This window comes from Falco naumanni, chromosome 9 (genome assembly GCF_017639655.2).
Source record: "Falco naumanni isolate bFalNau1 chromosome 9, bFalNau1.pat, whole genome shotgun sequence".
NCBI classification, from domain to species: domain Eukaryota; kingdom Metazoa; phylum Chordata; class Aves; order Falconiformes; family Falconidae; genus Falco; species Falco naumanni.
In genome coordinates, this window is record NC_054062.1 from 19,783,722 (window position 1) to 19,810,139 (window position 26,418).

The 26,418-nt window shown below is 38.8% G+C and overlaps 1 protein-coding gene across 3 annotated transcripts in view; it reads left to right on the top strand.

Annotated features, from left to right (window-relative positions):
* GPAM (glycerol-3-phosphate acyltransferase, mitochondrial) overlaps positions 1 to 20,580 on the top strand; it is a 32,718-nt gene extending 12,138 nt beyond the window's left edge. For 2 of the 3 annotated variants that reach the window (XM_040605763.1, XM_040605762.1), the window contains exons 7-21: positions 178 to 274; positions 1,402 to 1,538; positions 2,892 to 2,991; positions 3,703 to 3,915; positions 4,305 to 4,418; positions 6,402 to 6,487; positions 7,462 to 7,577; positions 8,278 to 8,348; positions 9,481 to 9,745; positions 10,275 to 10,417; positions 11,994 to 12,071; positions 14,595 to 14,735; positions 15,688 to 15,877; positions 15,989 to 16,047; positions 17,238 to 20,580. In XM_040605763.1, the coding sequence (XP_040461697.1) occupies positions 178 to 274; positions 1,402 to 1,538; positions 2,892 to 2,991; positions 3,703 to 3,915; positions 4,305 to 4,418; positions 6,402 to 6,487; positions 7,462 to 7,577; positions 8,278 to 8,348; positions 9,481 to 9,745; positions 10,275 to 10,417; positions 11,994 to 12,071; positions 14,595 to 14,735; positions 15,688 to 15,877; positions 15,989 to 16,047; positions 17,238 to 17,354 (1,927 nt within the window). In that variant the 3' untranslated portion in view covers positions 17,355 to 20,580. The remainder of the gene's footprint in view (positions 1 to 177; positions 275 to 1,401; positions 1,539 to 2,891; positions 2,992 to 3,702; positions 3,916 to 4,304; positions 4,419 to 6,401; positions 6,488 to 7,461; positions 7,578 to 8,277; positions 8,349 to 9,480; positions 9,746 to 10,274; positions 10,418 to 11,993; positions 12,072 to 14,594; positions 14,736 to 15,687; positions 15,878 to 15,988; positions 16,048 to 17,237) is intronic. The other variant, XM_040605764.1, reaches the window with a different exon arrangement.
* The last annotated feature ends 5,838 nt before the right edge of the window (positions 20,581 to 26,418 follow it).

A 26,418-nucleotide genomic window follows, 5' to 3' on the forward strand; every position in this document is an offset into this window, starting at 1 on the left:
GTTACTAACCGTGGCTTAGCTGATAGGTAAAAAATGTTATGCGATTTGATTTATAGTAATTTTGTTTGAATATGAAGTAATCAGATTTTATGGCTTTGCTTTTAGTCATATACAAGCATTATAAAATGGAGGCAGAAATGAATGAAGTTTTTTGAGTTGTGTTTGTTCTTTTTTCAGGTTGACTGGCTGGGTGTTACTGAAGTTGTTTAACAGCTTTTTCTGGAATATTCAGATCCACAGAGGTCAAATAGAAATGGTCAAAGCAGCAACAGAGGTAAGGGAGGGTGGGAAAGAATCTAGTAGGATAGATTGCTGATGTAGTTTCTGTTAATGTTTACATCACTGCCTCTTCTTAGGAGAGTTCTGCTAAGTCTGTATGGTATCAGATTGTAGATAGATAGAACTCTCTCATATCTGTGAAATAGTGTTTTTAATTACATGCAATGCTCTTTGAGTTGTGTAACCTAAAAAACTACGTGAACTCTGGTTTTACCTTTGTTTCAGGATCAAATTTTAACTATCAGGCTGAATGATTACCTCAGATAACCTGCATCCAGCATTATTTCTTTTTCTGTGCTGAGGCAGCCAGTTATAAATTAGTAGATCTGTTTAGGATTTTTCATTCTTACCTTAAGTTGGAATAAAAAGATTTAAGAAATAAACTTTTCCTGGTTTTTACTAGCAGTCTGTTCCCAGTCCTTCAGTATTTATTGAAATTGATCAAAGAGCAGGTGTGGGTGCCCCATCCCTGGCAGTGTTCAAGGCCAGGCTGGATGGGGCTCTGAGCAACCTGGTCTGGTGGCAGGTGTCCCTGCCTGTGGCAGGGGGTTGGAGCTAGATGACCTTTAAGGTCCCTTCCAACCCAACCCATTCCATGATTCTATTTTCTTTACACTCAAAGGAATTGATTCTTTTTGCAGGGTTCGCCTTAGAAAGATGGATTAGATAAACGAAACAGAAAAGGTTCTTACTGTTTTCTGTTACCTTTTGATTACAGTGTTTGGGAACCCCACTCTTCATAGAGCCTTGCTGATATCTAAGAAACAGCAGTACATTGGTGATACTGATGATTTGGCCATATCCCTTTAATTGTTTGATTGTTGTCTCAGTACTGTGAGTCTGAAGAAACTGGGAGTATTAATCATTGTTAATGTAATGAATACAACTGAAAGCTACAGTCAATGAAAATTAAGAAGTACAGTTGACTGTAATGTTCTCCCAGTCACAGCTGAATGAAAACCAGAAGTAAACAAACAAGCAGAAACTAGCATTGGTTCTGATAATATGGTGGTTCTGATAATATGATGCTAGAAATCTCAATGATGGATTTTAAGAAGGACTAATATTATGCCTTTTTTACCATCTGTCTTCTCTCTTTTTTTCCACTTCTCCCCACCATAGATGAATTTGCCTCTCATCTTCTTGCCTGTTCACAAATCCCACATTGACTACCTGCTCCTTACATTCATTCTTTTCTGCCATAACATCAAAGCACCCTACATTGCTGCAGGGAACAATCTCAACATCCCCATCTTCAGGTAATAACCTGTTCTTATCTGGAAAAGACTGAGGTGGGAGATCTTCAGGTGACCTATTGTGCTATATATCTTTTGTCCAAGTATAGTCTGAGTATTATTGGGCCATCATGTAGAACTTCTTTGGTTCCTACTACATGCTCAGAGAGACAGCATAATAAAATCCTTCTGAGAAACTGTGTCATAACCTCAGTAGGTTAAGGAAGGATATTCCTTTCTTCTTGGAGTCTCAAAGTGGGTAGGTGACTAAGGAAAGATGAGTATGTGGAAAAGTGTTGTAAATGGACCACTCTTCATGAAGTTTAATGAGCTGGCTACTGGGTGGTAACAGTGCTGAGTGAATAATACTTTGTGGGAAAGTACTCCAGTTTAGTCTGTGTTTAAATTACATTTCTGGTGGCTGAAGAACCCAAGGTCTGTTAGGTAGTGTTTCTGTGAGGCAGAATTTGGAGATAACTCAAAAAATAAAATGATAACTTTTTCTGAAAAGCCGCTGGATATTGCAGGAAATGAAAGAAGGGGGATACCCTAACTTAGAGATTGTTCTGCACTGGTAGGTGTGAATGATCCCAGTAAGGCATTCAGACTCTATAAAGTATTAATTCCAATGCTATTTGTTAGGCCTAGCAGTATAAAAGAAAGAGAGACTAGCATAAGTAATCTAACATCCCTTTAGACGCTGGGAACCCCGAGCTGTGCAGCATCCAGCAGGCCTCCCTCCGCACGCTGCATTCTGTGCGCACCCTTTTCTGCAGAAAAGGTTACCCCATTTCAGTCACTTGAGCTAGTATAGGATTTTCTTAGAGGAAAAACCTCTATTCATCATTTATTCTGTCAGGCAGAAAGGATGTTCTCATGAGAACTTTTTGCTGCATGGTTAGATAAAGGCAAGGCTGCGCAGGTGGTGTAATTGCTGGTGCCCAGTGGGAGCTGCTGGCAGGCTCCTCTGTCAGAACTGGCCGGCTGAGCTGATCCCGTGGCCACGGGACTGTGCAGCACGGTGTGGGCGCGAAGGCTGTGCTGTATGTGCAGCACGGCACAGGCTTGGGCCAGCCTGGGTCAGCTGTTACGTGGGTCACTAGCATCTCCGTGTACCACAGCCTCCCAGCCAGGTCACTGCAGAGGTAAGTTGTCTGTCCCGGGGGTGAAAGGCAGCAAGACAGTGTAGAGAAGCCTGCTTAAGTTAAACAGAGTAATACTCGTGTGGTCCCATCATGTGCAGATAGTGTAATATGGTTTCGTTTTTGAGAATTTTAGTCATTTCAGTTCCTGTTGTGTGCTAGGAGTTTTGTGCTGGACATGTAGTAGTTTCCTGCAAACTGAAATTGATGAGTGTAATTCTTCTTTATTGTGTAGCACACTGATCCGCAAGCTAGGTGGATTTTTCATTCGTCGAAAGTTAGATCAGAGTCCTGATGGTCGTAAGGACTTCCTCTACAGAGCTTTGCTCTACGTGGTACGTATTTCTTGTCTTTATACAGGTAGTGTTTCAGTTGGGTGGCAAGAGGCAAAGTGAGTTCCATCAGTCTGGGGATGTTTTTTACTGCTTTGAATTTGTCTTGCGTTTCATGCTGCAAAAAAAGTATACGTTTTTGTATGAAATTTTTAGCATATAGAAAAAAAGATTGAATGCCCAGCACCTTTGAGGACAAGCAGATTTTCACCTTGTGTAATCCTTATTAAAGAAAGTGGAATTAATACTCTCTGAATTAATGTTAAACTTAAGCCTTGTTTCTCCAATTTATTTTGTACTGGGACATATCTACACTGATTTTGTTAACTTAATGGAAGTCCCTGTTTATGATGGGTTGGTGTAATCCCTTGGGCCTTGCAGTATAATAGCTGTATTTGAGTCTTGGAAGATGGGGTGTGATGAGGAATCAGGAGAGGCATATGCAAATCAGCTGGATCAACTGCTGCTAGAGATGCTGTTCTTGAACAAATGGCATTATACTGCTTGTATATTCATGCAAATTCAGTGGCACTTTGGTCTGGGTTTGTGTCAGGCATTAATTATTACTTTTTTGTTTTCACTTGTATTCATGCCAACTCATGGTCTTCCAATGTTTTAAAAAAGAAATGGTCACTGACAGTATATTTCAAATGTGAATTTGCCGGTATAATTAGATACTTATTTTTACCTCTTTTCCAATCCTTTTGTATTCAGCACATAGAAGAATTGTTGAGACAGCAGCAGTTTTTAGAAATATTCTTGGAAGGCACACGGTCTCGAAGTGGAAAGGCATCTGGAGCTAGAGCAGGTCTTTTATCTGTGGTGGTGGATGCTCTCTTCTCAAATGCTACTCCTGACGTCCTAATTATACCCGTGGGAATCTCTTATGATCGTATAATTGAAGGTCACTATAACAGTGAACAGCTGGTAAGAGCAAATGAACAACTTGTTTTGCCTAGGAAATTTTCTGTTTATATGCAGGACAATATGTTACGTAGTTAAATAATGTCCTAGTAGTCTTCTGTCACATGTACTTGGTGTTAGTGTTGAAGAGTGTGTGAATCACAAAACCTCTGTGATGGAGACTGCTGAGGTACAGATGACAGACTTCTAAATGCAAATTCATGACACAACAAATAGTATGTTCAAGTGGATATCTATGGAAAAAGTAGTTCTGTAGATATACTTGAATTTACGAGGTATGCCTAAAGATTTGGGCTTGCTTTGTCTGCTGTTGCATGCATTTTAATTCTAAACATAACCTTTTAATTGCAAATGAGGAAAAAAACCCAGAACAACTACCTATTTTTTTCCAGGGCAAGCCGAAGAAGAATGAAAGTCTTTGGAGTATAGCTAGAGGAGTCTTCAGAATGCTGCGGAAGAATTACGGCTGTGTCCGAGTAGACTTTGCACAACCGTTTTCCTTAAAAGTAAGTTTGATATTTTGAGGATTCTTTTGAATGTTTGACATTTTTGATGTTTCAATAGTGGGACACGTTTATTTTTTTTTCTCCTTGTGGGTTGTCATCGTTAGCATTATCTCCTGAAGCCCATTTCAATGGGACAAAAGCATCCCTGTTTTGCTGAATGTGTGAGTCTTTGAACATGTTTGTGTTAAGCTGAAATAGTCTCTGAGTTGATATAAAGGGTTATGTTAGTTTTGAAATGGTGTCAATATTCTTACTGGGGAGCTTTGTTTTATTTTAACAAACAGTCTTTAAAATTGTTTGACATTTGAAGAGATGAAACATTTGAAGGAGACATTTGAAGTTAAAACTGGAGAACAGTATTATGTTTCCTTCAAGTGATTTAATGGCTTACGCTGTTGTTGAGGAGGGGCATTTATGTCACTGGATTTTAAAAACTGCTAAGCAAATTAGTAGCTATAAAAGTATCATGGGTAATGTATCATAAAAATCTGCATATTCTTTGAAAGTCATGGTTTGTTGTTAGTTTACACAACCATTAGCTACAGTAGTTCACCAAATACTGTTGTGTCGTGCAGTAGTATGTACCTTCACTTTTATTTTTTTCCCTGTTCTCTGCAGAATCTGCTAGTACTAATACCCAATTTATCTGCATTTCACTAATCTGTGTTCTGCTACATTATACCTTATTTTTAGTGTGACTTTAATAAGATTAATTACTGTAACAACAACCTACTAGAACATTATTCAAATTAATTAGGTGTTCTTCTTTCTGCCCTACTTCTCTCAGAAAAGCAGTGGGTTGGAGAGCTTTGGAGGGTTCAATTACCACAGCATGAAATTGTTGTGACTGTCTGCGCTGCATTATAATTAGCGTAGTAGGGAAAAGATGTTAATTCACTTCCAAAGGAGAAGGCTTGGGCTATTCTTGGTAGGGAGTTAGCAATTGTTCTTGGATCAGTATAAGGAAAAGAAGGTTATCTGCCCACTTAATCTAGTGAAATGCTAATCACTCTACCTTCCTAGCAGCCTCCGTCAGGTCTCATTTGTATGTGTATTCATTTTTGTACTCCAGAAAGATAATAAATGACACACATCGTTTAAGTATGCCTAACTAAGATTTGCAGAAGCGTAACTATTTTTAAATCGAGGTAGTTATGTTGCTGCAGGTTTTTCTGAAGGAGACTGAGCTTTGGGGGTTAATTTTGAGTGTCTGCAGTCCTGTGAGCACAGGCTTAGGAGCAGAAGAGAGTGAGCTGGCTGTGAGAGTCTTCTAAGCAGCTTTCCTGGGAGGAAACTGTTTTCCTGACCAGCAGGTTAAGTGGCTCTTTAGTTTCCCACATCAGTCTTCATAGCAACTGAAAGAACACAGCGTCCTGAAAACAGAATAATGTGAATGCTAAACTGTAAAGAGAGGCTTTTGAGAAATTTGGGATTCAAGAATTCCCAGCATGTAGTACCTTGCCTGCTTCCTGGGTGCTTTAGTTTGTGGCACTATGAGGGGTCTGTCTTGCAACTGGAGTCTCTATGCTAGGGTTTACCTTTGGAGAAGCTCCTTATCCTGGTGTTTGAGGAAAGAAGCAAGTAATAATTACAGTGTTGCTTCTGAATGGGTATTAGACTTTGCTTTCACTCATGTTAATGAAGGCAGTTCTCATTAATTTAATCGTGGAGAAGCTAGTCACAAAAGAGTTGTTCCCAGCAGGGTGCTGACAGGGGTTATGCATTGTTTTTATTGCAATGTTTTTCATGAAGTACAGATTCCTTGCAGTAGAAAGTCTGCCTTTTCATCAAATAAAATCAGAAGTGAATAAACTGTTGAAAACTTTTAATTTCTTTGACCTTATTACTGCTCTTTTAGCGTGAGCTATTTTTAATCACAGTTGAATTTTTGAATAATGGCCTTTTTCATAAAATAATAATACCAGTTGAATGCAAGAATAGGGTGGGAAAAGTACAAAAAAATAACAAGTCTTCTCTTAACAGGAATACGTAAACAGCCAAAGCCAAAAACCTGTGCCTGCTCCTCTTTCTTTGGAACAAGCTTTGTTACCGGCTATACTTCCATCAAGGTAGAGATTTGTTTGGGTGCTGGGGAGAGGGAGGACAAGTTAGGGGTTTTTGTTTGCTTGTCTTTTTAGTGTTCTGCACTACATTCTGAGCACTGCTTGAACTCCTCAAGGGTGATCTAATTGTGTATAGAAAAACTACAAATGTAGACAATTGTAACTGCAATTTATAATAAGAGTTGCATTATTTCGGGGAAGCTCTGTTTAAGCTTGAGGAGGCTTTTTTCCTTTTTTCCTTTTTTTATTTTTTTTATTTTAATGACCTCTGTTTGCCTACATTTTATGGAATAACTTAGGGAAAAAATGACACAATGAAAAATGAAGGATTTGGTTTTAAACATCAGAAAAATTTCAAGTAGGTTTTGGTATAATTCCAAAGTAAATAGGACCTGGGAGTGAGTACCCCTTACTCAAGGAGGTGACTGTCACTCAGAACTGCAAAACTGTGCTCAAGGGCTAGATCTGCATTTATTACACAGATACACATTTTAGTCGAGGTCTTTTCTGGACATGTACAACCCTGTGTGGTTCTAGTAGAGACAACCATTTGTCTTTAGAAAGTTGTAGATCTGTACAAAGATCCATTTCTAGTTTGTACAGGGGACTGGGCTGGAAACTACCTTTTAGGCAATTTGCTTAATCTACTGTTTTCATATTCACTGAAGGGAAGAGAGGAGTGACATGCAAGTGATGTAAAGGCAAAGTCATGAATAGCCGTAGGACAAGGTTGTGATTTTTCTTTTGATAGTCTTAGCTGGGATTGTTGTTTAGTGTGAAGAAATAATCAGAAGTTGGTAGATACTAAAATTTTTGTGGAGCTTGTTATGCATAACATTTTTGTGCCTTTACCAGACTGCGTAGTGATGTTTTGCACTGTAGTTCAGTTAGTGTATTAAAAAAAAAAATGTTATTCCAAATTATTTTACATTTTGATCAAAATCTAAATGTCATAATGTGAATTTTTATTCTGTATTCAGACCTAATGGTACTGTGGATGAAGGTACAGAGGCCTCTCTGCCCAGCTCCAGGGATATCACCAGTGAACCCTTCAGAAGAGAGCTGATATCCAACTTGGCTGAGCATATTTTGTTCAGTAAGTGTTACACTATGACTATCAGCTGCCTGTTATGTTTTGCTGATTGCCAAACAGTAAGTTAGTTCATGCAATGTTGTGCTTTCCCAATTCCCTCCAATCGAGTGATCATTTCATGACTTGAGATGCTCTTTGGACAATTTTCCATCCTCTGCCTCCCTCCCTCCCGCCTCTTTCTGATTAAATACAAGCTTTTTATTCTGATTGCTTTGTTAACTTTTGTATTCCTTGGACTAGTATGCTGAACTTGCTGTACTCTGAAGTGTTTGACTGTCATGCTGATATGCTGATTTCTTATCACTTCGTATGAGAGGTTATTGCAGAAGAACTTAATGCAGAAGTTAACGGCATTATTTAAGACCGTACTCACATTAACTCATCTGTATGCATGAACCACTGTTGCCAGGTTTTATAGATTGTATGGTGTATGCTTCAGTCAGTAGATCTGTGATTTGTGATATGAGATGCATGCAAAACAGTACTTAGCTTAGTAAACATTTAAGCTTTACTCAGCCTTCTTAGTTCAAGTTAATTGATTAATATTGTTACTATATAGACATGATACACTTTGTATTTCATTCAGAAGGTACAGGTCTATGCCAATATCACTTCTTTTTTTTTAAATAATGAGTACTCTTTCATTTGTAATGATGTTCTGCACTTCTCAGGTCTCTAACCAGTTTATCTTGTTTCCCTCTAGCTGCTAACAAGTCCTGTGCTGTGATGTCTACACACATTGTTGCCTGTTTGCTGCTGTACAGACACAGGCAGGTAAGGTTTCCATGCTGCTTAAATAGCCAAACTTTTAAGTTTAGTTAAACATAAAATTTTAGCCTTTACTTTAGCCTTGTTAATTAAACAGTATGCATTATAGTATTATGTGATACTAATAGAAGAAGAAAGACACATTTAAATTAAAGTGGATTTCAGGTAGTCTGAGTGCTAGTATTTTAATTAGTAGTGGATACTTGAAGATAAGCCGTTGTTGAATGGGAGATAATAAATACTCATGTGGAAACAGATTTTTGTAATTCAAAATGTAGTTAAGCTTTTTTAAAGAATACATGGTTTCGGTTCATTGCGTTAAGGTTAGTTTTTAGATCTCAAACACATTCATCATTGAATATGCTAGAAACTCTTCTGTTAATTTTCAAACTAGTTTCGCTGGTCCTCAATACTAGAATATTATATCACAATGACATAATGGTACTGATGTTTAACTGAAGGCTTGTGCATAGGCTTTTTTTCCTTGTACAAATGTGTTTTGCGGGTTTTCTGCAATTCTTTCTCCCTGTAAGCTGAAGCTTTTATTGCACATATATTGAGAACAAATTGAAAAATATTGGTCAGATGTGTAATCTTGCTTGTTGAGAATAGGATCATCATTCCCATCAGTCCGGTCTTTATAATTTCCTAAAATAGTGGGATCAAAGAAGCATTTTGCATTGTGATCTGAAGCCATCTTGACAAAAAAACAGGGAAAAGAAGTGCTTGAGGCAAAGCTTTTCCTCCTGTCCCCAAACAATTGAATAGTTCTGTTAACTACAATATTCCCAGATAATTGATCATTCATTTTATAGCATAAGTAATAGAAATGCGGTATCTCTGACACATTCTTGAAGAACAGCTCAGGTCTCTGCAGGTCGTGAAATAAACCAAGAAGCAAACAAAAAACTTTCATTCCCAAATACCTGCATGGCTTTAAAATATAATTGCATGTAATAAAGAACCTGTGGACTATTGCAGCAAATTCTCCATGAGAATAAATTCTTCTAGTATGACTGTGGTGCTTTGGATTGTTGACAATTATTGTATTGTTTATGTGTTTGCTATGTATGTGTTTTACAGGTAAACTCCTGTACAGAAAAATTTTTTCTCTGTGTGATTCTCTTTCTGTACCTAGGGAATTGATCTTTCCAGGTTGGTAGAAGATTTCTTCTCCATGAAGGAGGAAGTCTTAGCCCGTGACTTTGACTTGGGGTTTTCAGGGAACTCAGATGATGTTGTCATGCACGCCATCCACTTGTTGGGGAACTGTGTAAATATCACAAACACTAGCCGAAACAATGAGTTCTTCATCACTCCCAGCACGACAATACCTGCTGTCTTTGAGCTCAACTTCTACAGCAACGGAGTACTTCATGTATTCATTAAAGAGGCCATTATTGGTATGTTTTGAAATTTGCCAAGGAAAGACTTTCTTGTAATCCATGAAGTCAAAATATCTGCACAAAGAAACTCATCGTTTTTTCATGTAATTTACTTCTGTATATTTCTTCCCTCCCTGCTTCAGCCCATGTTTACCCTAACAAAACCAATTTTAAAGTAACCTTGTGTTTTGTTTCTGGAATGTTCCCACTCATTTTTCCCATCATCCTTTATCTTTCATAGAAGTTGTTTTTTTGTTTGTGTTTGGTTTTTTGTTGTTGTTTTTTTTTATTGGTCACTGCCATAGCCAAGCCACTATCAGAGTTTTGAGCCACCATGGCAAAACATGTGCTTTATTAAGATTTTGTTTCAATTGACATTAACTGGACACAAGTAAAATAGCGGTGAATTCTGTCTTTATTCTTCAATTGTACATGTAATGTTGGATGGCTTTTAAGACTAGAAATAGGCAAAACAAAAGTTTTATGTTTCCTTTGCTATAAAACTCTTCGGAAAAATAAACTTTGCTTCTGTTTGTTTCTGTTCTAGCCTGTAGTCTTCATGCGGTTCAGAGTAGGAGGTACAGAAATTGTTCCAATGGTGCTTCTCCAAGTTTGATTAGTCAAGAACACTTGGTCCGAAAAGCTGCAAGCTTGTGTTACTTGCTTTCTAATGAATTTACTGTATCTTTGGTAAGTAATTGCTTTGATAGTCCATGTTGTAAATTTTGTTCCGCTTGTAACTGTGTATATTACTTTAAAACTAATTGATGCTTCAAGTGTCACAGTTCTGATGTTTGCTGTAAGTACAGTCTGGTGGTAGTGGGTATCAAGAGGCTGAATATAATTTGAAGGAGGAAGATAACGTTGATCCCACTTGCTTCGGGGAGGTGTCTGAACATCTGAATGGCTGTGGCTCCATCAGAACAGTTCCTCCAAAAGATGTCAGGCCTAAGATAACAGGTGAATTAACTTGCCCCAGCTCCTGTTGTTTCCTTGTTTCCTCGGCAAGGTGTGACACAACCAGTTGGTCTGGTTTTAGGGCTCCATGCTGACTGGAGTGCTGAAGTGGGTGATGCTGGGATGAGCCTGCAGCGCTCCTGCTGCGCTGGCATTAGGCCTTTCCCGAGAAAGAAGAGGGGCTCGCTCGATCTCTGTCAGCTTCCCACAACTTGAGGCTGGGCTGATTAACGCCTTCTAACAGATTTTGTGTCGCTTATGTCATTAGAACATCGCAACTCTATCTCCGTTCTGCCCAAACTATTTAAATATTTTTTTTACATATATACAAGTCTTTGAGAGTACCCAACTCATACAAGTTTGCGCAGATGATTGGAATTATGCTGGGAACTAAGGCTGCAGATTCTAAAGATATTCTTGATTTGCATAGGAGTGCAATAGTCACAGCGTGTCACACCTAGTACTTAGTGGCAGTTTTGAACAAGGTCTGACTTTGGTTTTTGTGTTGTTACAAAACACTGAAGAGACCTGATGTTATCTCAGATTTCAGACACTGTATGCTTACACTCTGCATACTTGCAATTTTAAGTGCTAGGTATTTTTCTTTCTTATGCATAGAAGTTACTTGGATTTCTGGAGATTCTTCAATTCTTACATTTGTACATGTATCTCTGACTTGTGCCTTTTAAAATGAAGCATAAGCTACTTTTAGTGTTTTTGTCTAGGCAGTAATGTAGCTCATAGCGTGGGGTTCTTTAGTAATCTTATCCTTCTGCTTTCAAAGTTAATAATTGATTATTTTTTTAACTTAAAAATATTTCCTACATGATTACAAACAATGTAAAAGAGGTTTATTTTTTTTTTAATTCAGTTTCAAAACACATAAAGGAATTTCTTTAAGGTGTGCTTTCCTTTAAATTCCAAATAAATCACTGGTATGGGTCTCAATGATTTTAGTTTTATAATGATTTTATTCCAGAACTGTTAAAATAAAATTTGGTTAGAGGTGATTAAAAGAGGGGAGAGTATTTAATGTGTTTTTCTACCAGTGTGGTGATAATGCATTTCTTAAAAAAAAAAATCGGGCAAATTTTAAATATCCAATTTCACTTTAATTTTTTTAATGTCTGCCTGTTTGCTAGGATAAACATAAGAGTGGTGCATTGGGATTATGCTGGTAAAAGTTTAATAACTTAAAAGGAATAATGCTGCTGTATCTAAACCATTCATACTTAATGGGGAACTGGTATTGCTATAATGGGTATAATGGATGTGATTTTTTTTCAGTTCATTTCTTTTATTTGTGCAGCCTTGCCAGGTGATATATCAAGTTTGCCATGAATCTGTGGAAAGGCTGATACAGTATGGCATTCTTCTGGTGGCTGAGGTAAAGGGATAGAGATACTAAATGAGCTTTGTTTCTTGTACTTGACTTTAGCCGTAAGTGGTTTATGCTTCTGATTTGTGAATCTTGTTCTAAATATATGCTGTTACTGAAGGCTTGGAACAACAAGTCCAGGACTGATACTACTTCATTCCCACATTTGTAAGCGTCAGACATTTGAATATAGTTATCCTGTGATGCTAGGAATGACTCTGTGTGTAATTTCATTGTTCCATTAAACCTACTGAGGAAGACACATATTTTATACTGTCTTGTAAAATGGGGGTTTATTTTATTATTGGAGCCCTTTCAAATTGTAGCATAGCTACATGGATGTTTACTTTCTACCATACATGAGTCAGTAGTCCAGATCTTCTGTCATTCTTTTATTCCTTTGCATCGATCTTGAAATTATTGTAAACCTCCTGCGCTAGCACAATTTGTGGTTTCAGGGATGTCCTAGAGTTGCTGTGTGGTGCAATCTGCCAGAGGCATACAGTGTAAAGAAAACCTGGGGAACAGAGGGCAGTTTACTCTGTTTACCTTTCCTTTCCAAACTTTTTTAATGCACAATAAACAAACCTTGGTGCACAGGAGGAAGCAACACAATTTAAAGAGGCCATGAAACAGGAGTTACATATTTGGCTGCTTTCTTCTTGCAGCTCTGCAGTTTCAAAGGAGGCTAGAGCTGCTTCTGGTGTATTTGTTAACGGCCGCTGCTTCACTCTAATCTTACAGCATGCCTTCTGATACGTGTTTCCCTTTTTATTATATGTAAGCATAGGTGCTATTTACTTGATATACCTGGATATTGAACGTTCTCCTTTGGAGTTGCTACTGCTTGCTTTTTATCTGAACTACTGACGTGTCATGTATTAGATTGTAATCATTATTAGGTAAATCCAAAAATGAATGCTAATGAGAGGATTAGGAAAAATCCTGTATGTTCCATGCCTGGTGATGGATAGGGAAAATCGGTCTACTCAAGCATGAGACCTGTCCTGAGGGTTCTTCTGTAAGTTTTGGTTGCTGAGCCTGGTACTTTGCTGTTTATAGCTGGGATATAGATAGCTGTTATGCAGTGTGCAAATATTTGCCCGTCTTGTCTGATACACATCAGCAGCGCAACATTTGAATGCTTAAAAAAGAGAGATATCTTGTCAGTAAATTTCTTAAACTTAGAAAGCCTCTGTGCTTGCTTGCTACTTTTAAAATGTTAATAATTTGCATAATGAGTGGAAACACTGTAAGCAATGGTTGTTTCATGACTTCAGACAGGTTGGAGATGTTTGTGGGGTTCTTACAACCTGTTCTCAAAGAAAGGTCACTAGCTTCTGCCCCTTCCAATTATTTTAGTTTACTGCTGACACTAACACTCTGATAAATTTCCCATTAAATTGAGCTTGATTGACCCATGCTTTTTAAAAATTCTTTTCCTGTGATTCTAGTCTCTGCTTCAAAAATTAATAAATATTCATAATACATAGCGAACACTTTGTGTTTTTAAAAACTTATTTTGTGACCTTTGCTTCCTTCAAAATAAAACATTTGGTCAGAGTGTAAGATTGGAAGGATGTCATTCTTCATTTGCTGCAGAGGCCTTTTTCTTTGTCTTGAATATTAAGAAATTATCACATCTACAATGTGTCTGTTACCCATTTAGTTTTAATCTTGCCTGATTCCCATTTCTGAATGGAATAACCTTATGGGGGTCTTTCATCTGCGACTTAGCACTGGTGACCTCTGAAAAACCTTTCTGTTCTGCTGCTTTGAGCAAAACAGATAATGGTGAATGATTGGCACTAGGCTTCCCTTATTCTTTCAAATAAATGTGTGTTTACTATCTCTTAAACTAATTTCTGAAGATTTATTGTTGAAATTGAATGTTACATCAAATATTGATCAGTCAGGTGGAGTATTCCTGTTGCCCCTCAGATACTGTACATCTGAACTTCTGACACACTTGCACTAGTGTAATCAAGGTTTAATTTTTGGCCTTTGTGATTAAAATGGGCTCATTGTATACCAACCAAAATCTCACGTGGGGTCAAATGCAAGAACAACATCATTAGAGGCAGTAACTTCCCACTTCCAAATAGTAGTTTGTAGCATTAATCAAGATATTAACTACTCTAATGTAATAACACAGAGTTTACTACTCTGTCTTGTAGGCAGCAGTAGTACGGAGGTTAGGAGCATCCACATCCAGATAGCGTCTCAACTTTTTGTCCTCACGCAACTGAAAATACTTTCTTGGCAATTGCTGCTGCCTGATATCTTGTAGGAAGGTCCAGCCACACTTGAAAGATTTTCACTATTATGTGACAGGAAACTAAAGAAAAAGTCTTTTTAACCAAATACCTCTTCTCTCTGCTTGTCTCAACCTTCTTTATAGTTGGGTCTCACCTGCTTTTGTTAAGTATTGGTTAATGAATGGACTAAGTCAGATATGATTATAAAATAAATCTATTGTTTGCTTGGATCTGGATTTTTTACCTATTTACCACCTTATCTTTCAAATTTAAGCAGGATGATCAGGAGGATGTTAGCCCCAGTCTTACAGAACAGCAGTGGGATAAAAAACTCCCTGAGCCGTTATCCTGGAGAAGTGATGAGGAGGATGAAGACAGCGATTTTGGAGAAGAACAGAGAGATTGCTATCTGAAGGTAATATTGTCCGAACGCTAATAATGCTGAAGCCTGTTGCAAGAGATACAAACTACTTTGCTAGTTTGGGAAGGTTAATGATAATCTATTTCTTTTTGCTGGTTTGCAGTGTTTGTCTGTTGTATTTTGATACAGTCAGTAAAACACCTTTCCTTCCCATGAGGAAAACAGTTGAAGAAATGTCAAATAATCTTATAGAGAGATGGAAGGGCAATGGTTAGTATAATGAAAACTGATAAAGGCTCAAGTACCTTAGTGTATAAATCAGGGGTCCTCAAACTTTTTAACCAGGGGGCCGGCGCGCGGATGCAGTGGCAGGCAGTCATCTGCGGCTGCTTGGTTCCCCCTGCAACCCCCAGCCAGGGCAGGGGGTTCTGTAAATACCGGGGGCCGGATTGAGGGTCCTGGGGGGCTGTATCCGTTCCGTGGGCCGTAGTTTGAGGACCCCATGTCTAAATGTTTTATTCTTTACTGATGGCACACACTCTAAAAGGGGTGCATCCAGCTGGTAATTATTTTCAGCCTAAATTTCACTTCATAGATTGTTCATGTTGATTTTGGACGTATTACCGTTTTGTCACAGAGCTGACACAACCACTCTTTAGGATACCTTTTTGACACTTGCGAACTTACACCCATCTCTGTGGATGTATGGCAACCTTGCTGCTGGCTGCAGAACTTTATGATGTCTTTAATTTTAACTTAGGAAAATAGTTATTAATACCCTGCAGGAGAGAAAAGTAACATTGATCTGTGATGTGCAGTGCCTATTTTGTCCCTTGTAGAAAACTGCTTTTTTTGCTATGCTTCCATAATGTGCTGTGTTGTGCCCCCGTATTCCTTTTTGTACTAAGAATTATTTCAGCTGCCATTTTGCTGTGTACTGTTTTGCAGGTAATTAATATTGTTTCCTCTGGTCTCTGTCACCTAAGCTTCTGTTGCCCTTTCTTAGGTGAGCCAGTCTCAAGAGCACCAGCAGTACATCACTTTCCTGCAGAGGTTATTGGGACCTTTACTGGAGGCATATAGCTCTGCTGTCATCTTCGTGCACAATTTTAGTGGTCCTGTTTCAGAGTCTGAATACCTTCAAAAGTTACACAGGCACTTAATAAACAGGACAGAGAAGAATGTTGCTGTATATGGTATGTTACACTGGGTTTGGAACTGGATTTGATTCATTCTGTGTTCCTCCTAATACAAGCTAGTCCAAATTCAGTTGCAGTTTGTTTATCTCTGGGGTTTCTTTCTTACAGCTGAGAGTGCTACCTACAGTCACGTGAAAAACGCAGTGAAAGTTTTTAAGGAAATTGGGGTAAGTGTTCTGTGGTCAAGGCTGGAGACTGTTAAGTTCCAGTTTAATAACGAGCACAATTTTGACAATTCACAAAACCTGTTCAATGTCAGTTTAAAATCTGTGAATATATCTGTGCAGAAGTGTTGTGGGTTTTGAGCATTCCGCTTTCCTTAAGGCTCAGGGCTGCAGGAGAAGAGCACACTTTGCAGAGCAGGGCACTTCTTGCCCCTGAGAAAACCTGTCTAGGTGACCAGACATTTTTATTCACAGTGAATGAAGTTCCCCTGCTCTACTCCATGTCCTTATTGGACACCAGTGATAATGTTGGAAGGCTGAGAGCAAGCTCTGTGCTTAGTAACAGCTACATTTAATTTTGAAGGACTACTTAAATCTTAAAAAAAATTATTAGTTACTGAATTTTAGCTTAGCAGTGATTGGTGGTCCCAGAGAACCATCCTAATAGACCTCTGGTGTCCACCATGAGGATACAGGTGTTCTTAAAACAAAGGATTAGTTTTGCACTTTACCACTAGCATTTTGAATTTTCAATCACCTGTCTAGATTTTGCAGATGAAGGGTTTTTGTTTCATCAGAATGACAACACTTCCTGAATGCCAGATGGGATTTAGCGTTATAATTTTGAAAGCATCAGCATTTAGGCAAAGTATTGCTTGATAAGGGTTTTGAAGTCTCTGTCTTTAAATTCTGGTGTATTAAATAATCTAACAACAGTTAGCTTGTTGTACAGGTATCTTCCTGTAGAGTGTGAGAGCTGCAAAGAAAGCACATAACAAATCCGTTGCTGTAATACTAGTTTATTCTGCTGTTGGAAAAACAGAACTAGATAGCGTCTGCTGAGCATCTATTTAGAGCATAGCATCTAAATTCTTCCTTTCAAAGTGCTTACACTTTGAATTCAGGTGCCTGTTGAGTGTGTGCTTTATCCCTTGCTGTTAAGAGTTGGCTGTTTATCATATGCTGTGCTTATTCCTCGGTTTCTATTCTTCTGTATCACTTGAAGGGCTTCAACATTGAGCGAATTCTAATAATACCTGAAAGCAATGCCATCTAAGCCTTCAAGAAAGGAGAAAAGAGGAAAAAAAAGTCTTGAAAATGACGGCAAATTTAGTATAGACCATTAAAATTTTATCACAAAAGAAGAGACCTTGAACATGGTGGTATTTACATATATTCATGCTGTGCTTTAGGTTTTCAGTCAGACGAAACAAAGGAGAGACACCATTTTGGAACTAAGCACTACGTTCCTACCTCAGCGCAACAGGCAAAAACTACTGGAATTCATCATGAGCTTCATGGTATTATAGACCACATAGAGCACCTTTGTCCAGGGACATGAGGACAGGTTTTGAGGCTGTGTCAAAGCCTGGGGACATTTCCTAATCCTTCAAAGTGTAAGGTGCCACTGTCTGGGTAAGGCCTTCTTTGACTTGAACTACTGGAAGACAAGTGCCTTCTTATGTATGCATTTATGGGTTTCTTACAGTCTCAATCCTGTTGTAATACAGTGATACTCAGATGACACTTTGGATACAAGTTATTAAATGTGTTGCAAAAAAAATAGTAAGATAAATGATTAGAATTAGATTTAAAATGAAGAGTGACGTTTTATCAGTGTTACATTTTAAATACACTTTTAAAGACTGTAACATGCACAAATACACATATTGGTGATCTGTAGCTAACCCTGAGATCTTGAGTTTAGTGGCAACACAGCTTATGGCATAAACAAGTAACTTTCATTCCAATTCAGTTTTATTGTTTTAAATAAATGGTTTAAAACTTTTGCTTAGGCAGGATATATATTTCATGGATAAAGCCATAGTTTTTCATAAATGTTAACATAAATGCCAAATTTCTAATGAGAATTAACAGTTACAGACATCTGAGAATAGTGATCATGTAGCAGATGATTGTGAAAAGAGTCAGCAGGCACACCTTGCACTATTGGAGCTGTGTAGCGCAGTGGTAAGCTGCACTAATCACTGCTGTCATGAATGTGAGAGTAGCGTTCCTGTTTTTATTATGGCATCTGTCATTCAGCCAGATGACAGGCAGGAGACGTTTGTCTGAATGTGAATATCTTGTAAAATCTTAGATTACTATTTAATTGAAAAAAGCTATTAAGTTTAGGTTTGGGGTTTTTAATCAATGGGATGTCAGATTTTATTTTTTTTTTTTTTAGCGGAGTAAAGACTTGATTTGGTGAAATAATTTTTAATTATGGCCCTAAAAATTTCAGCAATAACTTCTGCAATTCTTCAGAAACAAATGTTTATATTGTGTTCTGTTGCTGAGCAGATCTAAATTGGCATGAAGTAGAGTAACCTCTAGAAACAGAAATATCATAAACAATGTACTTTTGCTTTGATCTAACTGACAAAAAAACCCACTCAGACAAAAGCGAATGATTATTAAGTTCTGTCCGATGAAACAGGGCTCTGGTCTTGCGATTTAGTCCTTTTGCATGGAGGATTTGCACTGTAGATTTCATCTTCTCTTCATGTGAGTGGAGATTAGATTGCAACCTGTAGTCCTGTGGTTTTAGTACAGCTGATCTAGCTGAAGCAATAACTTGTTGGTATGTGAAGCTGGTTTGCTTGTGAAATGTGGTCTTCCTCATTTAGATGGCCTTCTGTATGAGGGAAGTCAAACATTTCAATCACTGCAGTGTTTCGCTTGATTCTCGTGTCCTGGCCATGTGAGCAGAAAATCCCCCAAACTTCTTCATGTAATCTCTGTTGCTTAGTAAATACGGGAAAGCATACTTGAATCCCAGCACTTGCACTGTTATGCCAGCACAAAACCGATGCACACAATTTTGAGTTTGTGGCCAAGGAGCTTGCATTTGTACTGCACATTTGTCAACAAGAAGATTTCTGTAAAGTTTTTTTATTAAATGCTATTAATATTTGAAACCTGCAGTTTATTAGCATTATACTGTTAGCACTGTGAGATGCATGTGTTTTGTCACTAAACCAGGTGCTCTACAACACTTAAAGAATTTCTGAACCAAAGCTACATTAATATGGATAGAAACTGACCGTAGAGTCGCTGTTGTTCTTATGTCCTTCTGCTGTCTCAGCAGGATAGTGACTACATCACACCTAATTTGTTTTGTGAAGTCTACTAGCTATTTTGAAAACAGTTTCATCTCGTACTAGCTGATGTGCACTGTTGGTTAACCTGATGAATGCTCTCAATACAACGGTTGTTGCTGATGGCTTCCACTTAATGTCAAAAAAAGACCAGGTGCTTCTGAATAACGAGCTCGCGTAGCTTACTGCATTTCAGTAAATCTGAAGTGTACTAACAGCAAAGATTGTATATAAAGATTTTTAAAAATGAAGCAATATGAAGCAAACAAAACTTGGGTCATTTTATTACCATTGTTCTGCCAACTGACATATTAGTTACCATAAACCCCAGGAGTACTGTGGTCACTGGGGTGTTTGGGCTAGGTGTTGCAATTAAGATAATTTATGGCTTATGTTAAAAAAAAAAAATAACTCTGGTTAATATAAATCAGTGAGCGGGTAGGGTAATAATGCATGTGAATACACATTAATGAATACATTTGGTATGCAGAGGGAGGGGGCACCTCTAAAACTGGTTTAGTTTTGTATGAAAAAAAAAAAATCTGCATGTGAGAAGCGAGTACTATGAATCATGTGCCACTGGAAGCCTTTGCATTCTGCAGCAAGTGTGTATGTCTACATATATATGCAAGTGTGTATTTTATGACACACAACAACTATGCTTTTCCCTGAAAATAAAGCACAGAATATAAAATTATCAGGCTGTAACAGTCAAAACCTAAACCCAACAGTTTTGCACTGTGTTTACACCTTCAGTGTCTTCTGATTTTATTAATTTCTCATGTTTTCTTTGCTGATAGAATGCCAGGTTGTGTTCATTTCAAGTTACCAAGTAAAGAAGAAAGGATTGGCCCTGAATTACCACAAATGTATCTTAAGACTCTCTTCTTACAAAGACTTACACAAGTATCATCATTCTTGTGCGCGTATTACTCAGGTGTGCAAGTCTTTTTGGGCCAGGATCTTTCATGATACTAGAAACTTAATCTTTCCGTATGCATCCTGTAGATCTCATGTTTTTAGAGTGATGAAAACGTAGAATTCCACTTTCTGTGCCACCACAGCTACCCCGGCCCCCAGGGATCATAAATGCGTTAATACATTTACTTTCGACTTGCACTGCCATGGGAGGCATACCTGCCTTCTCTTTGGCAGCATAGGGCTTTATTCACCTATCTCTGCCTGGGAAGCATATATCACGCTTGCATTCAGCCTGCTCCACAGAGAGGTATCAGAACTGCTGTATAGAAGAAGGTTGAGCTGGTAGGTGATGTAAGATACTGTTGCTCTTGTGTTTCTGTGCTAATGAGCCTGATACTGCTTCCTTGAGAATGTTACCACATTTTACCTGTTACATGTAATGCCGTGTCTGTTGTAGAAGCACAGAGAGATGTACTGGAGTCATTTTAATAAATTAAACTGTTTGCTAATACGACATTTAACAAGCTCTTCTACTGTTTGGGTTTTTTGGGGGTTGGTTTATTTTTGTTGTTGTTTGGGGTTTTTTAAAATAACTTGCCAAGGTAATTGATTCAATAACTTTGTTCCATCCCAGGTAGTTTCTGAAATTAAACCATGAAAAACTTTTATTGTAGATGTATCTCTACCAGTGTATGTAGTGGAGCAGAACCATTTAAGAAGCAGATTGAGGTGACATCCTGACTCCTGAGTCACCGCCTGTTTTGTTGCGATGCAGAGGTGCCGTCTTGCTTTTCTGTTTTCCCCATCCCTTCAAGACTCCTGTACATGGCTTCCTCTTTTAAAATTCCTCTCGCCTTACAGGGGAAGGGGAGGGTGTCATTAAGGAGTCTGGGGCAGCTCTGGTGTTGCGGACTCCCTTCTCTGACCTGGGGCGCAATAAGCACTTGTCAGCAATTCTGACAGCATCTGGCAAATGCGAATTGATTGGAGTGGGACTTTAATATAATAAAACCTGCATAGATGATCATTACTTAGATTGAGAAGGAGGGATGCTTTTTCACTCTTCAGAAAAAAAAAAAAAAGTTGTAATCAACTGATTCTTTAAGAGGCCTCTAGCAATGTTCACATGCAAGCAAAGCTCAATTAATTGACAACACCAGGCTGAGGCAGGAAACTAAAATTCAATTATTGTCAATAGCTTGAATAAAACCTAGTTCTTATTGGTGATGACCTTACATGTTTTTCTTCCTGTAAAATGTTTTCCTATTTCTCAGTCTTTTAAAATCCCAAATGTCAGATAAAGCACTTATCTCTGGCTTTTGCTTAATTCGTTTTTTTGGTTTGTTTTTGTTTTTTTTTTGTAATAAAAGCTTGTCAGCCTTATTTAGAAGGATCGCTTGATTTGAGCTCTCTGTTTTGTTCTTTCTTACGGTACACCAAGTTTTCATCAGCTCTCTGTTTTCAAGGTACGATCCACATTGATCTGAATTGCTGCTTGAAACATTTTCTTTTCAGTCTTTCATACATGTTCATCACACTTTGCATTTGCTGGGTGAGAAGTATCGTCCTTAATAATTCTGTAAGTTGGCCCACCTGTTAATGTAATTGTCCAAAAAGCATCATAGTTGATGCTGTAATTAGAATAAGGAACTTTCTGGCTTTGGGGAGGAAACATGTATGAAATGTTCATTGCTGTGTGTTGTGCCACAGTTCAGACCTGAGAGACCATAAACCCCAAAGAGACTTTTAGATGTCACCTGTCATAAAGCATTGGCAGTTGCAGAAACAACAGCTGATTAATTATTTATTATGTGACTATTAGTTATACAAATATGTGTCCATGTAACTATGCAATGCAAAATTTCATTAAAAGATGTATGGCATAATTTACAAGTAACTTGCATTAAAAGGCTGTTCTCCAGCATATGTAATAGTAATAGTATTCAATATTGGTTCTTAAACTGATAGTGTTTACGATCTCTTGGTCTCAAACATTTTATAGAGCAGCACTCTCTGACAGATGAGGAAACCTAGACATGCGGGTCAGAAAGTGTCTAAGGCCAAGCATGGGTTCAGTGACACCTGTGAGCCTATTCTTTTGCTCCTAATTTACGTGTCATTTCTGATGTTGTCTTGTGTTTTCATTAGCAAGCGGTGGCAGTTTGAGGAAAGCTGCATGTGTACAGGTACTAAGTAGTTTGGTTTTTTTCTTCTTCTTAAAGCACAATGCACAGTCGAAATGGAAGAATTATGGAGTAGAAGAATTACTATTAGTAGTGGACACGATCCCACTAGCATCTGTTCTCATCTGTTCGACATTTTCATTAGAGACCTGGGGAATGGAAGAGAGAGTTTGCTCTTTACATAGCAAGATCCAGGAGAGCCAGGTGTACCAGAGGTTATCATGGTCCCAATGGCAATGGTACATTTTGGAAATATCTAAAGGCAAGAAGAAGAATGCAATTCAACCAGGGAAGCACAAGGTATTACAACTGAGAGAACTAAATGTGCAGACACAGGAGAGTCTGTGTAGCAATTCTTTGGAGAAGACTGATTTACTGGCAGATCACAAGCAGACCATGAGCCAAGTGGCATGCTGTCATGAAAAGGGCAGGCATCATGCAAACGTACCTTACATCTGCACGTGAATGACAACCACAGGGCAAAACTTCCTAGTCCTTTCAAATTGATAAGGTCTCAGCTGGGTTACCATGTTCTGTTTGAGGAGAAAAAAAAATGTAATTTTTTTTTTCACCCCTTGTGGAGAAGCAGAGAAGAATCTGGATTGCTCCCTGGATTGGGGAGTACCCATGTTGGGTAAAAGCAAATTTAGTCTTCAGTTGCAGTGAAAAGAACCGGGTTAGATACTGTAAAGTTGTTTTACTGTAAGCAATGAGAACCACTGAGATTGCCAGGGGCGCTGATGTTTTCCTTGTTCTGGGTACTGGGTCCTTGTCCCAGTTGGCTGTGTCATGCTGCGTGGTGGTGAGCAGAACAGATGGGAGGTGAAGCTCTGCCTTTCAGGTCTGGGCAGCTTTCCTTGGCAAAATACAAATGGATTTGTGAAGAAGCAGCTTGGTCAGCCTGTTTTGACTGGTGGCCTGGCTTGCTCTTGATCCCCGAGTCCCGAGATCAGGAGCAGCTCTAATATAGGCTTTGCTTGTTGTTCCTATAATCATTCAGGAATAAAATATACGAGGGCTTTATTAAGGTTGTTCTGTAAAAATGTTTGCTTGGTGTCTTTGCTGGTCACAAAGCACAGGGAGTGCCAGCAGTGATCAGGAAAGAGAAGAAGCCAGGTGACATGACCATGCCTCTGCACTGCATCTTGCCTTGTGTGAGCATTTTCAGGCAGAGATGTCTTCTACCTTGGCCAATTGTAAAATCTCTGGTGACTGGAAAATGTGTGAGGAATCCTCCCCGTGGTATTTTCACCTTTCAGACTGTTCCTGGCAAATCACAGCAACAAATCACAAATTAACCCTGTAATCTGTTCACAGATTACAGTTTAACTCTGGCCCTGCTTTGGAAATGCTGAAAGCCAAGTGATGCTTCCTGAGGTTCGGGTTTAGCACTGCTTTGACTGTTGGGTTGTCTCAGGAGGTCAGGCTCCAGTGATTGTATCTACCCAAAGGAAACAACAACGTTTATAAATGTCGCAGAATTGACAGTAGCACTATTTTAACATAATGCATTTTCTTTGGAAGACTTTCCAGGATGCCCCAAAATTACTTAAGCAACCTCTGTAAGTGAGTTCTGTACTGTGAGATGGCTGCTGTGTAGCTGGTACCCAAGATGGCTTGTTAACAGTGAGCTGGAGCGTGTCCAGAAAACCAGTGTCTCACCTTTGATTTGTTGTCCTCCTTCAGATGAGGCTAAGCAAGGGCTGATGGATTGGCTTTGTTGCTTGGTTAATCATTTTGCATATCTGTGGAAAGTTACAGGCTCACCTTACGGCTATGTTAATATATGTGTTCTCTAAATTTAGCAGAAGCCTAATTTTAGCAGTGGTGCTAGACATCTTTTTGAATCAGCCTTCCTCTTGTCTCTGCAGGATGGAGAAGGCCAATTAAGCTACTACCTGTCACAAAGCTGCAACAGCCCTTTTTTCAGTGTTGCTATTTCCCCTTCATTAAACTTAATTATCATAATTCAGCACCTTTGCCTACAAATATCTCCCTTTGTCTTGCTGGCTGGCTGGTCATTTATAGCCTCCAGTTTCCCCAGTTTCTCTTTCCTGTGTGCTGCAGGTTTAGACACTCGTCATCCTATTGACTGTTCCTGTTCCCCAGTGCTTCTCATAGTTCTTCTTAACAGCAACTCTTTGGCTGGGTGACTCAGCTTTCTCATTCAAACAGAGGCCAGAGAGTATAAAAATAAGCTCCTTTAAAATCCAGACGTGGTAATTGAAATTAATTAGTTTTAAAAATATTTTTTCCTATCAAAAAATCCCGTTTCCTTAAAAATCAATGCGTTAAAAAGCAGGTTTATTTGTCTCTGTGCTTCCTTATTTTGGCAAGGTGTTTGTGAAAGATTAAATCTGAAGAAAGAGTTTGCATTCAAGTAGTTCAGTTTGGAGTTTTGAAAGTGAAGGTACAACAAACTTTTCCTTGAAAGTTTTCCATAATAACTTTCAACAAAACAATTGGATTTGAAATGTTCGTGATGTTTCAATCAGCTGTCATTGAAGTGTAATTCATTTCATCTTCTGTTTGGAGACTAGCTTGATTAATCCAGTACTATTTGTTTTCCTGAATAAACGGTATTTATTATTTTTTAAAATTATCAGCCTGACTCAATGAGATGAGCTTTAACGGTATGCCGCAGAATAATATGTTTTATGCAATGAAATTGTGTTTTGTGGAAGCCATACCACAGGGCACATTCCTTGAAAAATGTTTTTTAAATTCCCAGAAGAAATCATTGCACGTAATAAGGTGAGTGTTCCCTGTCTGTAGGAGATGAGGTTTAGACGTGTCTTGTGTTTACATTTTTGTGAATTAATTCTGCTGATAGGTTTTAGAACTGCTCCATTCTTCTCAAAACTGTAGATTCTGTCCCTTGTATCCCAAAATGGTTCTTTTTGTCCAAAAGTCTGGGAAAAATTTTTAGTTTAGTTTAGAATTCTATCCCTTTACCAGCTGTAATCATTAATCCAAGTTGTAGTTTAAGGAAGTCTGAAGCAAAAAAATGTAGAAATATTAGAAGCTGGTATTTCTGGATATAGTCCAGAGCTTCAAGAGAGCAAACCAGGGCAGGAGGTTGTGTGTGTGTGCTTTTGTCTTTTAATTGGTTTATATGAAGTTATCTGTTTGCCAATGCAGAAGACAGTAAAAATGAAAAATGTTGGAACCAGTGACACATGTAGTTAATTTTCTGAAGTAAGTAAATTAAGTACAAATTGGTTATTAATAATTCAGAGCAAGATGCTATATAAGAAATCGGGGCAGCTTGTCTGTCTTTTTCAACCATTAAAAGATTAGTCTGAGCAAGGCAGTCGAAGGCTTCCCTATGTGCTATTAAAGCCTCACTTCTTCATTTATTAAAGACAGATCTAAATGATGCAGCAGGCTTGAGATGTTGCTGTTGCAACAGCCTGGTGTGTTGTGCCTTGCTGTAGACTAGGCATAAGATGGATGTGAGTCCGATGCAGAAAATGTTGGGTATGCAGGATCTCCTGGAGACAGCCTCCTCATTTCCTTGTGGATTGTTGTTGTGGGTCGTGTGAAGAGGTGAGGAGCTGAGAGGGTAGGGAGATACGGGAGGGCTGTGCCCTGGAGGAGGGTTGGAGGGACAGCACTGTGATATGTGGAGTTAAAGACCTCAGCTCCTGGCTCTGAAGTGGTCTCCAAATGTGGAAGATTTCCTCTACGCTCTATGTATGTTAAAACATCCTTTGGTGACCAGGAGGTAACGGCGTGATGCCCTGTGGTACCCAGGTCCTGGGAGCAGGCTCTGGACCAATGCCTCCATGGCTCTGCAGGTATTAATGTGCATGGTGCTATGCCCTGCTGTGCTGGCAATCCCGGGGTGCACCTCGGTGCTGGCACGTCTGCTCCATCCCTGCCCCCGAGCCAGACAAAGGCACCGGCCCAGAAGGGACTGGTACATGTCCGCAGGGACTGGTACATGTCCACAGGGAGCTGCCAGGCTGGGCAGGCACTGGCCACCCAGCAGCATCACGGCAGCTGGGAATACATGAGGGGAGGCACAATGAGACTCCCGGTCCAACGAGCTCAGGGTGATTTTCTTCTTTAATATAAGAAATGCAGTTCTCCCTGTTATGGCTGTGTGACCATAGCGATTCTACCGCCTGCATGGGCTCCCGTACAATGATTTCTTTCTCCCAACT